Raw genomic sequence first — 14489 nt, 5'->3', positions numbered from 1 at the left:
TCTTTATTAATTCTATTTCCCCTTTCATGTTTTCAACTGCTTTATTCATTTCCTTCCACTCTTTGTGTCTTCATTGATTTCTTTAATGTATTTACTCATTTCCTCTTTAAGGACCTTTATCATATTCATAAAGGCTATTTTAAGGTCCCTGTCTTGTGCTTCAGCTATGTTCTAAGAGCCTACTGAAGTAGGGTTGCTGGGCTCTAGCAGGGAAATTTTGTCCTGGTTATTGATTGTGTTTTTACACTGGTGTGTAGGCTTCTGGGTTTGGGAGGATTGTATTTCTGGCATTTTCTTTGTTTCAATTTATATGTTTGATGTTTTCTTTGTTGGGTGGCTGTTTTATCCCTTGGTTTCTGTTGCCTTCTCTGGTTCTTAGAACAGTGTGGTGGTTATATGTTACCTGATAGGAATGTTTCCAGGATTCTGCTAGGTATGTCCACTGGGGATTCCAGGTAAGAAGTTTTGTCTGTGTATTGGAAGCTGATACATAGGAACGGTTAAAGCCTAGAAGAAATTTTACAGGAGGGAGGAAATTGTGGTATGCCACCAGGATTTGCATAGTTCCGTGCAAACACACACACACACAGAGAGAGAGAGAGACAGAGAGAGAGAGAGAGAGAGAGAGAGAGAGAGAGAGGAATGGGAGCAGAGAGGGAGAGGAGATGCCACAGCAGGTAGTCTTCTACAGAGCTGTGGTGGTATTAGGGGATTGCACATGGAAGCACCAAGGGAGCACGAAGATCTGTAACTTGCATCACCCTCCTACTTGTTGCTTTTCTGTCAGGCTTGGCTGGAGGGTTTCCAGGGACTTCTTTCTAGAAATGAAGGCTGAAACAAAGGAATCCGTGGGGAGAAAGGTTGAAGGAGAAGATTGAAAGTGATCCTCTGGAGGTTGGGGCAGACAGGGAGGGGAGGCCAAAACGTGTTCTGCTAAAAAGCTGTGGGGGAAGCTGGAGGGTTAGGGGGTTGGATTTGAAACAGAGAAGGGAGAGGTGAAGACCTGCAGTTAGACTACCTGCATTCCTAGTCTCTGTGGCTAGAGGGTTCCCAGGGAATGTCCGCTGCTGATGGAGTCTGAGATAAGGGACACTGGAAGGTTGTGTTCTAAGCTGGAGGTGCAGGCAGAAAGAGAAGGGACACAGAAGTGCCTCTTCTACAGACCTCTCCTCTCCTCTCTACACTGCTAGGTGTGTGTGACTGGGGAATTGGATTTTGAGAGATGAAGATCTTCAGTTAGGCTACCTTCTTCTCTGCCTTGTGTGACTAGTAGGTTCTAGGAAATTACTACTCAGTCAGGTATCAATTACTGATATTTATGGCTTCCATCTGATGCCAGGAGGAAAAGAGAAGGGAAGATGGGCTGTTTCACAGTGGCGTTCTAGACTGTCCTCTAATGGGAAAAAACATACTCTCAATATCTTAACTCAAGAAACCTTAGCAGCTGTGAACCTGCATGTATTACAGTTCTCTGTTTACAGGGTTCATTAGCTGTGCCTCTAGCTCCCCATTTGTTTTTCTACCCATCTCTCCTCCCACCCCCACATTCTCTTTTCCTCTTCCTCCTCCAGAAGCTCTTCCCTCATTGCTTTGATCTGTAATCCCTTCATCTGCTTCTTTCTCTACCTAAGCATTTTATCCAATGAGAACATTTAGCATCTTTTACAATATTGACCTTTCTAATCTTTGACCTGCTCTGGGATTCTTACTCTCCGTGAGTCTCATTGCTCTGCTTCTTCATTGCCTTCTTCTGTGCCCTCATTGGTGCTTACTGGTGCTCTAAGGCTTGCCTCCTCTACACTACGGTGCTTGGTCGCTCTTCATATTCATACACACATGGAGTGATGTGTATGTAGTTGACAATCAGTAAACAACGTGCAAAGGAGAGAGGCTCAGATCTAGTTGCTTTTAGCAATACCAAAGTTTAACTCCTTTAAATTTTCTACTGCTTAATGTTCTCATCACCACTAGTTATTTAGCCATCAGGAATTCCTATTTATTTGACTAAAAATATTTAGAAACTGTTACATTGGATATACTAATAACTTGATGTAGTCCTTTACTTCTAAATCTTATACACATTACATATTATATATATTATATATTAATATATTACATAATATGCAATATATTATAAGATTTAGAAATAGGGAAATACAAATTATTTTATAACATATTATATGATTATATATATTGTAATATGTAAATCTTCACTGACCCTTAAAGATTAAACCTTTTCTCCCTTCATTAACTAGTTTTTTATTCTAATAGCTGATTCTTGCAAGTGTTTCTGGGTCTTCACTCATACGATATCTCTTCTCTATTTATTTACTTACTATTTATTCTTTATTCATTATTTATTTATTATTTAACAATGTTTCACTATGCAGTCCATGCTGGCTTTGACCTTATAATCTTCTGGCCAAGCTTCCTAAGTGCTCGGATGGCAGGCAGGGGCCGCCTTCACCTTCTCCCTTTTATATCCACAACCTCTTCTCTGCTCAACCTTCTCAGAAGATGGACTGTATTCAATTATCTGTGGGTCAGTTCTTTTTCTTGCTCTATAAAATAATCTCAGAAACTGGGCGATTTCTTCAAGAAAATAAATTATTTTTCATAGTGCTGGAGTCTGGAAGTCTGAAATTAAGGGGTGGTGATGAATGAAGTTCTTTCTACTGGATCTTCTGTTGTGGCATGCGTAGCATGGGAAAGCAGTGTGCACAAGAGCACAAGGCAAGGGAGCTGAGGTGGCTGCAATGGCCTCTCTCGCAGCCCGCTGTCAGTGTAACCAATCTCTCCCAGGAAAACAGCCTATCTCCTTTAAATGCCTCATACAGTATACTGTTCCACTGACTGCTACATTTCATTCATCATGTGTCTGATTGTCAATTGCTCTTGCATTCCTAAAAACTCCCAGTCTTTGATTGCAAATCTTATTTTGTTGCACTTTTATTGGTCACCTAACATAAGGAAGAGCTAAATTGGTTCTACTCCTCTCAAGCCACTAATTCCCTTGTTTCTTGCTGTGTGGATTCGGTCTCCTTTCCTGTGGAAGCCCCTAAGTGTTGCCCGTTGATTACTTTTGGGAAGAATCCAGTGATCTTTCCCATCTAACGTGGCCTTGTCCTTGCCTATCGGACCTCCCCTGAATGAAAATTGACCTCATTTATCATTTAAACCCTTTGAGGCTTTACATGCTACTTTTGATTTTTATTTTTTCCTTATCACTTGACCTGTAGTTTATGGGAAGCTCCGAACTATGCATTCAGCTTCTTAATTCTGGCATGTGCAATACCAAATAATTATATTTCATATACAGCAGAACTTCCGTGGATACTATCTAAATGAAAAGCAGTCATATCGAGATAGTCATTTATATCTCTTTAGTTCATTTGTCTCTGGTTCCACAATCTAGTGGATTAGAACGATAGCCTTTTAAAATAAAGTTCACACATCGGTGTTCAGGATTTGGGCAGGGCTCAGCTGGGTTATTTTTCTGTGCTTGTGACACATGCTGAAGGTGCTCAGTGTGTTTCAGGCTTAGTCTCAGCAGTGGTGGCTGGAAAGCTGGGTTTTAGGCATTCCAGCCCCCAAACCACTTGAGTGATCTCTCTCCTGAGACAAACACAAGGTTCTACTTCTGACCCTATTCCTCCATTCCCCAAAGAATGTGTTCTGGATGGGAGGACGTGGCCATCGTGCTGTAGGGCCTGGGTTGGTAATTAGAAGTTGTGACTCCTGTTGTGAGGCTCACTGAGCAGTGCCGCAACAGGGCAGCCCATGCTCGCAGGCAGAGGACCCCATCCTGATGGGGAGGAGACAGGTCAGACTCTGTGGCCACTCTGACCAGCCACACCCATTAGCTCTACCCTTTGTGCTCTCCTTTGTGCTCATAATTGACAAAGCCTAAAGCCACAGGTTATTTTTCTGAACAGATGCAGCCAATTTAAACCAACTCATTCAGCTCTCTGTTCTGCTTCTTCCTGTCTACACTGTTTTACTTTCCTTTTCAGCTTTCTTGGCATAACCTGCTTTCCGTACCGAGTACAGTAGATCACTCCAGAGCACACCTTTGCTGCCATCACTCCCCAGATGTCCTCCTGTGTCATTCCTTTGCTGTGGAATGGTCTTCCAGAAATTCCTATGTCTTGAAATTCTCCTTATTCTTCAATATTAAATTCAAATCTGACCTCTCAGTGAGGCTATCCATGGTCCTTCTAAATGTCAGCGGCACCCTCCATTCACTTCCAAGGCACTCTTGCTTTTGTTAAAGTTAGAGCTTGGGTTATTTGTACAAGTCTGCCTTATTGTAAAGTGTGTGTTTTTCACAGTCTTGAAAGTGCATCAGCTCTAGCCTCATCTTTTTATTCAAGCTGGTAGTTGATAGACTTACATTCTGTTTGAAGCACACTTGGCCACAAGTTTTGCAGATAGATCATCTTTAAGTGTATAATGTTATTAGAATTATTGACAAGAATTGTGAGCCATAATGCTAATCAGATTATTGGTAAAAGACAAAGGCTCTAGCCTTATTAAATAGGGTCTTATGGATGATAAAGAGAGATGGAGTTACAAGACAACTCTATTTGCACAAACAGGCCAAGACAGACTTACAAGGAAAGCCCCAGCAATGATGACAGCGATTAATCACCATTTCTTCAGAGGGGTGTGATCTAGGAGAGCTTAAGCTGGGATTGTCTCAGATGTAGTTCATTTACTCACACACACCTACACACACTCACACACCACACCAACATACACACAACCAATCTATATATGCACAGTCTACACTATTCAGAAACACAACCATTTATACACTTGTGTACACACACACACACACACGCGCGCACACGCACGCGCGCACACGCACGCGCGCACACACATCCACATATTCCCATGCACATATACACCATACAAACACCACATATACCATACAGATACACATCCACCACACACATCTCCCACCTCATACACAGCATACTAATGCACATACATATTTGCAATGCACTTTTGCACTATACACACACATACACAAATGCACACACCCACCCGTATAGCCTCTTCTGTTTTTTAACATCCCTTGTCTTCAACATTGCAAACTTAGAATGTTATGATAGGAGACTTTTACAAAACACTGTCCACCAGGAACAAAGCTCTTGTTCACAGGATCCCTCTCTTGCATGTTGTAGGTACCGTTCACACATGAGGAGAAGGTGAGCTCCACAGAAGACACGTTCCCAGAGTCAGAGGCCCCTTGCCCACCATGAAGGGAGCCTGCGTCCTTGCATGGCTGTTCTCAAGCCTGGGAGTGTGGAGACTTGCTCGGCCTGAGACCCCGGACCCTGCCCAGTGCCAGAGAGCAGAGCACCCCATCATCTCCTACAAAGGTAAGGAATGAGCGTGTACCGATGACAAGACCACAGCGTAAACTCAAATCTCATATTCAAAGCAAGATGATAGAAGGAAATTGCTGTTTGCTCTGTGGTTTCATCTGGGCAATTGTTTAGAATGAAGACAATGCCTCAGAGTGGAGGCATGATCCTCATGGTGGATCCCAGATGGGATTCCCCTGGATGGAAACTGTCATTTCCCATCTTCTCTCAACAGGTGCTTTAGGCCGCCCAGCCATTCAAGTCAGAGGCTGAAACCATGACATTAGCACTGCAGTAAACAGTAATAAGAGGAAAGAAACTATTCTTCTTTGGCATTTTTTTGACAAAGCCAAGGTCTTGGCTTGACAAGCCCCTTCGTCCTGATGGAGCCTCAATGCAGTGGAATCCATTATTGTCTGAAGTGTGTTCTCCGTGTTGAAGGGCTTGTCAGTTGACAGTCTCACCTGCTCTTCTGTTCTTTACCAGAAGTTATGGAAGGTCTTCGCGACCTGGACACTTGAAAGATTCACAGTGGGGAAAACAGAACAAAACAAAACAAAAACAATGCCTCTGGCCTCAGCATGCCTGTATCATCAGCCCACATCATACGTTTCATTTTCTTAACTCATTTCAATAGCTTTTCACTAGTTTTAAAACTTTGTATCACAAATTTCATGTAGAGATTTCAAATATGAACAATAATCTAAGCCCCACATTTATCAGTTTACATTCTATTTTTTTTCTCATTTAATTTCTACCCATGCTTTGTCCCTTACCTGTCAAATGATTTTGATGCAAATTCAGGGTATCATATAATTTTATATATATCAGTCTATAGCTATTACTGAAAAGAACTTTATGATATTATTGTCATACCAAACATGAAAAAGCTCCCAAATGAAATTTTTCCTAAAACTATGAAGTACATAGTCTTGGGAAGATGAGAATTCTGTTGAGTCAAACAAGGATCTACCTGAAGTCCAAACAGCACAGTTTTCTTGGAGAGATCTTAGACGTCTTTAAATGTTTTATGCCATTGCTTTTCCATCTCCCATGGGGAAAATATATATATATATATATATATATATATATATATATATATATTTTAAGGAACTGGAATCACTCATTCAGTCTGGTTTCTGCTCACTGCATCCTGACTGTGTCATTTGAATGTGTGTCCCTTCTTTCCCTGTAATTCTGAAGTGATGTGAATCTTGATGAGATTCACACTCAGATCTTTTTCACTTTTGTTGGCTGTCACTGTGAAGCAGTGTCCTGTGGGCAGATGGCAGTTATTTACAGATGCTGGCCAATGGCAGAAAACTGAGCGGTTCTAGGTTTATCATCTTTTCCTCATCTAATAGAGACTTCCCAGTAAACCAGCTGCCCTTGGCCTGCTCTCTCAATGGGACTGCTGCACAGCGGGAAGAGGAAGATATGCTGAGGCTTCCCCTGCCACCAAGGCTTTTGTTGTGTTTTGTTTTCAGTCTGGTAATCGCAGAAGTTATGATTTCTCTTGTTTTCCTTACTGTACTGATCAGCTTCATATCAACATATGACTTTTATTATAACTGATAGGTTTAATTCATTGCTACTTTTTTTTTGACCTGAGGACGTGAGAATGATGCCTTCTCAGCCCAGCATGTGGGGTTGTGTCCTGAGCACAGTGATAACTTCCAGTCTCTTGGATGAAAGATACTCTTATTCTCTGTCCTAGTTCCTCCCACCGCTCTGAGGAACACTAGCAGTTAAGGCTCTTTCGTGAATAGCACTAGGGAGAACATACATAAAAATAAACACTAAGAACTCCTGAGAAGTCCAGGTCGATTCTGGGTTCCAGGGCCTTGACCTCTGCCACCTTCCCCTCTATCTGTTTCTCCCACTGACAGAGTCTCTCTGCCTCTGCAGGGGAACACTCATTCCTTTTCCTTTTCCACAGTGTGTGACACAGCTCTCCATCATTACAGTGTGTGTGACACACCACTCCATGACTTCAGTGTGTGACCTCTCCATCACTGCAGTGTGTGACCTCTCCATCACTGCAGTGTGTGACCTCTCCATCACTGCAGTGTGTGACCTCTCCATCACTACAGTATGTGACCTCTCCATCACTACAGTGTGTGTGACCTCTCCATCACTACAGTGTGTGACCTCTCCATCACTACAGTGTGTGTGACCTCTCCATCACTGCAGTGTGTGACCTCTCCATCACTGCAGTGTGGGACAGACCTCTCCATCACTGCAGTGTGTGTCTCACACCTCTCCATCACTACAGTGTGTGTGACCTCTCCATCACTGCAGTGTGTGACAGACCTCTCCATCACTGCAGTGTGTGTCCTCTCCATCACTGCAGTGTGTGACCTCTCCATCACTGCAGTGTGTGACAGACCTCTCCATCACTGCAGTGTGTGACCTCTCCATCACTACAGTGTGTGACCTCTCCATCACTACAGTGTGTGACCTCTCCATCACTGCAGTGTGTGACCTGTCCATAACTGCAGTGTGGGACACACCTCTCCATCACTACAGTGTGTGTCTCACACCTCTCCATCACTACAGTGTGTGTGACCTCTCCATCACTGCAGTGTGTGACCTCTCCATCACTGCAGTGTGTGTGACCTCTCCATCACTGCAGTGTGTGACCTCTCCATCACTACAGTGTGTGTGACCTCTCCATCACTGCAGTGTGTGACCTCTCCATCACTACAGTGTGTGTGACCTCTCCATCACTGCAGTGTGTGACCTCTCCATCACTGCAGTGTGTGACCTCTCCATCACTACAGTGTGTGTGACCTCTCCATCACTGCAGTGTGTGACAGACCTCTCCATCACTGCAGTGTGTGACCTCTCCATCACTACAGTGTGTGTGACCTCTCCATCACTGCAGTGTGTGACCTCTCCATCACTGCAGTGTGTGTGACCTCTCCATCACTGCAGTGTGTGTGACCTCTCCATCACTACAGTGTGTGACCTCTCCATCACTGCAGTGTGTGTGACCTCTCCATCACTGCAGTGTGTGACCTCTCCATCACTACAGTGTGTGTGACCTCTCCATCACTGCAGTGTGTGACCTGTCCATCACTGCAGTGTGTGACCTCTCCATCACTGCAGTGTGTGACAGACCTCTCCATCACTGCAGTGTGTGTGACCTCTCCATCACTACAGTGTGTGTGACACACCACTCATCACTACAGTGTGTGACACACAGCTCTCTGTTATTTCCAGAGTAGCAGCTCCATGCAACCTTACTTCCTGGGATTCATTAAAACCGTTGAAGACATTTTTGTTGTTGTTGTTTCCCTTTGGTCTTTAGGATATGTAGTTCTTTGAGGAATTAAAACCAAATTTACCACTTTAAAGTCCCGGAAAGCCATCTCATTTTGTACAGTTTTGCCAACAACCTCATTCTCAGTTTACTCCCATTTCTATATTTCACTTTTGATTTTCAGAGGCTGAAAGTTAAGTCGATGCAATGAGATTTGTTAGTAGAAATCTATCTTTTCTATATGTTTTCTGCACTGGGTTACCCCTCTAATTTACATAAAGCTTTCCTCATACTTCATTATTCTTCGTTCTTTCGTACCTCACAGATGCACACACCCATATACATTCAAACATAATCAAAGCTGGCAATCTGTCATAAAAAAGTGGCATGTATACAAGTTGACCTTATGCAGTAAACTCTGGTGTCAGGATGCACACATTCACAGCAGGGTTCTTCTTTTGGTTCAGCTCTCTGCTATGCTGTGCTCTAATCCTAGCAACAACCCATTGCTGAGAGATGCCTTGGAAGAGATTTCAAGGCTTGGGGATTAGGTGAAAGGGTAAGATGCTTGGCTGTTTTGGCTGCAAGCATCAGAGTCTGTCTCCTGAGGGTAGCAATGCCTGAGGATTTGTTCACAGCAGCCTCACCAGCAGAGCATGCTGTCGGGGTTTGGATCTGAGTCCACCTCACAGTTCATCAGCGACATCTCAGAGTATTATAAATTATATTTTCACCCAGTGCTGGGCAAATACTCCATCACTGACTTACTCTACCACCTCTAAGTTGCCTACTTTTACTTTTGGATGAACATGTAACAAAGAGTTAATGAGTGCCTGCTACCAACATCTGTGCTAAAATTTGATCCCATAGAGGCCAAGTTCCAGTCTCTGAGAACGAAAGAGTCTTCACACCATGCTCTGTTAGGTGTCTGTGTCATGTGCAGGGAGCCCCGGAGAGGAACATGGGAGTCAGATAGCCACAGCCCCAGATCCTTGTACAGAATGTTTCTAGGAACTGCTCATGGCAGAGCTGAGCCCCAAATAGCTGCCAGCAGACGTTAGGAACCCCATGAAGGGGCAGACATTCCAGTGAAAGGAAATGAATAACATTAAGTGCTGAAGTGGGGAAAGGTGTGTCACCGGTCCTGGAAAATACGCAATACCGAATGAGTCATAGCACCCTTACTAGGTGAAAGGGTAGGAGGTGAAGTGGCTCTCATAGATAGTGAGGGCTTAGATATGCATGGCATGGCGAGATACCTGAAGATCAACCTCCTCTGGAGAAAAGGATGTGTTTTAGCCACCAAGCATGCCCATTCTGGGGCTGCTGCTATGATCAAAGGCAGCAAGAATGAGAAACTGAGGTCTAGATGGTAACACAAATATAGGAAAGCAGAAAATGGGCTGTTCTAGAAATTGGAGAAAGCTACGGTTGATGATAGAATGGATAGAGGACCCAAAAGACTAGGAAACTCTGTTGATATCTAGGATATTTGATCTTAACTGCAAGTATGCTCAACAAGGGAGGCAGGTGTGAGGTATATAAAAAGTGTGAACTGTAAACCCTGCAGTCCTGTGAGCCCCGAAAAGAAGGATCTGGCTGAGAGCAGCACAATGCAGACCTCAGTGAGGGATCCTTTTAAAGACAGGGCTGCTCATGAAAGTCTGATAATGCAGTGTTCAAATTCAGTATGGGCCAAAAGGCAGATTAGTCATCCTGTCCTGCTTTGCTTGAGCCTCTTCTTCTAGTGTTGAAAGGTTTCCATTGGAAAAGCTGGCCAGCTGATCTCCATTCCAGCACTTCCCAGTAGTGGTGTATTTGGGTATTGCTTTCCTAGAGCTGTTGCAAAATTACTGCCAACTGGGTAATTTCTCGATGTCTTCTTTTGCCATGTGCTAGCTGGCAGTCCCCTGTGACCGTGTGAATGAGGCTGTGCTCTCTCGGGTAACTGCAAAGGACATGTTTCTCGCCTTCAGCAGAAGTCTGTAGCCTGCCTTGGTTTACAGTCAGGCTGGCCAGTCTCCTAGGCTATGTACTTTCTACAATTTTCCTTTATATCTTTCTGTCTTCTCTTCTCACTCCATGTCACTCTGTGTTAAGGCTAACCCAATTCCAGTATCACCTGGTCTCAAACACTACCTCTGGAGAAGCAATTTTCAAAGGGCGGCACATCCACAGGTGTGTTTGGTTAAGACTCGGGGATGTTTTTGTGTGGGCTCCGAACAACCCATATCATGTTGCTTCACCACTGTGTTGTAGGGGGAGAGAGTAAAACACATTTCACGTAGAGATAGATGTGTGAATCTAAAAAGAGAAAAATATTAGTTGTGCAGGGGCAGGAAGACAGGAAATAGCTTTGAAAAGAGCATTACTGAATAATCCCTTACTGAAGATGGGGAAAAGCCAGGTGAAGGAAGGGTCTAAAGAAAGAAAAGAGAGGGGGAGAGAATGAGTGTGGCCGTGGCATTGAGCTGTAGGAGTGGGTGAGCTCCTGGGAACAGGTGAGAGGTTAACTGATAGGAAGCAGATTCCACCGCCAGTGATCCGCAGAGAAGGGAGGGGGCCAGGCACCCCGGATTCAGGACAGAGTGTGGGATGAGGTGGGGTGGGAGTTCCTGGGGAGTAGACAGGTGATGCCCAAGAGACTGGGGGCTCTCGGAAGGAAGTGAGGCTCTGAACAAAGGGTAAAACTGCTGATAAAACACACAGAAGATTCCCTGTGGATGTTAGGAGTCCTCAGAATAGCTCACATTGGAGCTGACAGTTGCTTACCACTTAATCACATGAACATTTTTTTTTAACCTGGGACCAGCTGTGTGTGGAAGTTTGAGAAACTAACAAGGGGGAAGGAATTGGATAGTCCTGTTTTCCACATGCTTTCAAACATCACGATTTAGTGCTACACTTAGGCAGCATTCTGTATTAGAGGCTATTAGTGAAGTCATACGCCAAAACTTAGTGACCTTAGTGTCACCAACCACATTTTATCAGGATCTTGATTGGAAGTAACTGTCCAGGCTGAAGATTCTGGCACAGTCTTGTTTCCCAGCCTCAGGGCAGGACTTGTCACTGTGAGCTCAACCTCTTTCGCTGAGTCCTTCGCTTCCCACCCTCTGCAGCCTGCTGTGTTTGACAGCCACCGCCGTGGCTGCATGTTCCAGAAGATTTATCCATGAGTGTGCAGTGGCGACAAAATACCCTGACCCATTGCCAACGTTCCTTCACACTGATGTGCTTGTCATTTCCCTAAATGTCTGTTCCAATAAACGGGGAAAACAGCGACCCTTCACACAGCATGCTGCTTAGCTTGCTCGCTGAGTCCCAGGGCCATCACTGAAATTAGCCTTAAATGTTTCTGGCCTACTTGAGGCAATTGTACCTTATTCTGTTTTTGTTTGTTTATTGATTAAAGTTTACTCAGCATGCCGGCTATGTAGAATGTGCACCGCACTGATTGAAATGGACTTACAGCAAGCAATTTACCATTATGCAGAAAGAAAGACCGTTGATGACTGAGTCAGTCCATACTCCGCAAAGCCTTAGGCCTTACAGTCTTGGCTGGTTTGGGGGCATTTCATCAGGGTCTTTCTTTGTTGGAAGCATTTAGTATTAGTGCCTGAGATTGCTTCTGCCTGCAGATCCACGCAGGGCACTATTGATTTCCACTCCCAGGTCCCTATTTTATCTTTATTTTTAACCCTTTGGTGGTCCCTTAGAATGTTTTCCTACTTACAAGGTTATTGATTGGCCTAAGAATTGTTTCAGAATTTATGGAAAAGGTTATGCACTATAGAGGATTAGTAATACCTAGCCCCAAGAGCTTGGGAAGGGCAATAAGGGGAATTGTCTTTTCCAGCCATCGTCATTACTGGGCTGAGGCTGGGAATGGTAACTTATCTGCACATGAACCCTTAAGTGGGAAAATGATCTTAAATTTGGATGTTTATTCCTGTATCTAAGTATGGGTAATTATTTTTTAATGAAACCTGTAATTTTTGAATCATGTAATTATTTCAAATCATATTTATGCATGTGTTAGAAGCATTGGTTTGTCAGATGATGAGAAAAAAATACTGAGCATGTTTTAAATGTGATGGCACTTTTTTGTGCTTGGTGACTGAGTGTCTCAGGCCTTCGTCCCCTAAGGCTTTGTGGAGTATGGACTGACTCACTCCATCTGAGTCTTTCTGTCTGCAGAATGGTAAAATGCTTGCTGTAAGCCCATGTCGATCAAGAAGCTCAGGCCCCTTTCTACTGCTGTCAGTGATGCTGAGCTTCAGCTCGTGTTGTGCCTGTTCCCAGCCATTGCTGCCCACTGTCCCACCTCCTCCCGCTCTTCGCTTGACATTGCCACAGACTATTTGTCTGCTGGTTCTGGCTGGCCTGCTTTTTCTTCCTGTTATGGCTTGAGAATATGTAAACTAGTCAGTGTCAGTTTCCCTTAAGGGTAGAGCAAACTTTACACTATGTGCAAATGTGTCTTTTGGTTCCATGCGTATCCCTTGGCTCCATGTAGGTGTGTCCATGGTTGTGTGCACAGCTCTCGGCTCCATCTGTGTCCCTACCTCCATGCATTTCTCCTGTCTCCATGTGCATCCCTGGTTCTATGCACATTTTCTGGCTTTATGTGTGACCCTGGATCTGTGTGTATCTCCTGGCTATGTGCGTGTCCCATGAGTTCATTGTTTTCCTAAAGGTACATACATGTTTCTCTGCCCCCTGTACTCCACGTGGTTATGTGTCCCCTGGTTCCACATTTTCATGAGTCCATGCCTTGTGGCTCCCATGGTTTTATGTCTGTCTCCTGGCCCACTCCTAGCTCCATTTTTCCTTAACTCTATGTTTTCTGTGGCTTATGGAGTATCCCATGGTCCTGTGCATGTATTACAACCCCTAATATGCCCATCAGCATTGTGTGTTTTAATTTGAGTTTTGGGTAACTGTAGTCTTTACAGATTTTTTTTTCACACAATATATTCTGGTCATCTTTTTCTCCTGCTCTTCATTCCTCCCAGTTGTTCCCTACTTACCCAACTTCATGGTCTTTGTCCCTATCTTCAAAATACAAAACAAAATAAAAACAAAAACAAATAAGCAACAAAAAAAAAATCCAATAAGGTGAAAAATACCAAAAGAAAACATGGCTGGAGTCTTTTGTATGGTCATGTGGAGTGAAGGTCTTGTCTAGTTTTAGCCTGGCTTACAGAATCAAGTGCTTTTGTGTCTGGGAGAGGGGCTGACATAGATGACCCTTATAATGTCTTATAAGTTTTATAGTCTTAGAAATAATTTGACAGGCCAGTAGTGAAATTATTCATCTCTGTCCAGTCTCAGGCCCTACCAGAGCTGCCCTGAGAAATGTGTCTGGGGTGCATGGTGGTGGTCTATTCTCCAGGATGGAATTAAGAATTCCTAAACAAACAAACAAACAAAACAAAACAAAACAAAACAACAACAATAACAACAACAACAAAAAGCTAAAGAGAAGTAGGCACTAGAGACTGTCAGGAATAAAGGTTCTTCCAATTAAAAAAAAAAGAATTTTTATTTAGTTTAAATGCATCACAGTAATCAATGTATCAATGTTAATGCTTATAATACATTTGGGAATAGTGACACACGCTTGTATTCCTCAAAGCTCAGGAGGCTGAGGCAGGAGAATTGGATGTTAACATCACCTTGTGCTGCATAGCAAAACCCCAACTCACCAAATATACAACATATTAGTTTCATGCGAAGTGAATTAAAACAGAGCAAGAATCTTGTCCCCTGGATCTCATGCAGCACCGACAGCCTAATGTGATGTGACATCACACTTACAAAGTCAAAATGTGCTGAGCAATTTGCAAAGG

General features: G+C 43.6%; 1 protein-coding gene across 6 annotated transcripts in view; it reads left to right on the top strand.

The window, feature by feature from the left end:
• Nucleotides 1-14489, top strand: part of Sema5a (semaphorin 5A) — a 470503-nt gene that overhangs the window by 163873 nt on the left and 292141 nt on the right. For all 6 annotated transcript variants that reach the window (XM_060380391.1, XM_060380386.1, XM_060380389.1 and 3 more), the window contains one exon: nt 5190-5387. In XM_060380391.1, coding sequence (XP_060236374.1) covers nt 5264-5387 — 124 coding nt within the window. In that variant the 5' untranslated portion in view covers nt 5190-5263. The remainder of the gene's footprint in view (nt 1-5189; nt 5388-14489) is intronic.

This window comes from Meriones unguiculatus, chromosome 3, assembly GCF_030254825.1.
Source record: "Meriones unguiculatus strain TT.TT164.6M chromosome 3, Bangor_MerUng_6.1, whole genome shotgun sequence".
NCBI classification, from domain to species: Eukaryota; Metazoa; Chordata; class Mammalia; order Rodentia; family Muridae; genus Meriones; species Meriones unguiculatus.
Note: the sequence above shows the minus strand (reverse complement) of the source record. Positions and strands in the feature narration are given on the sequence as shown.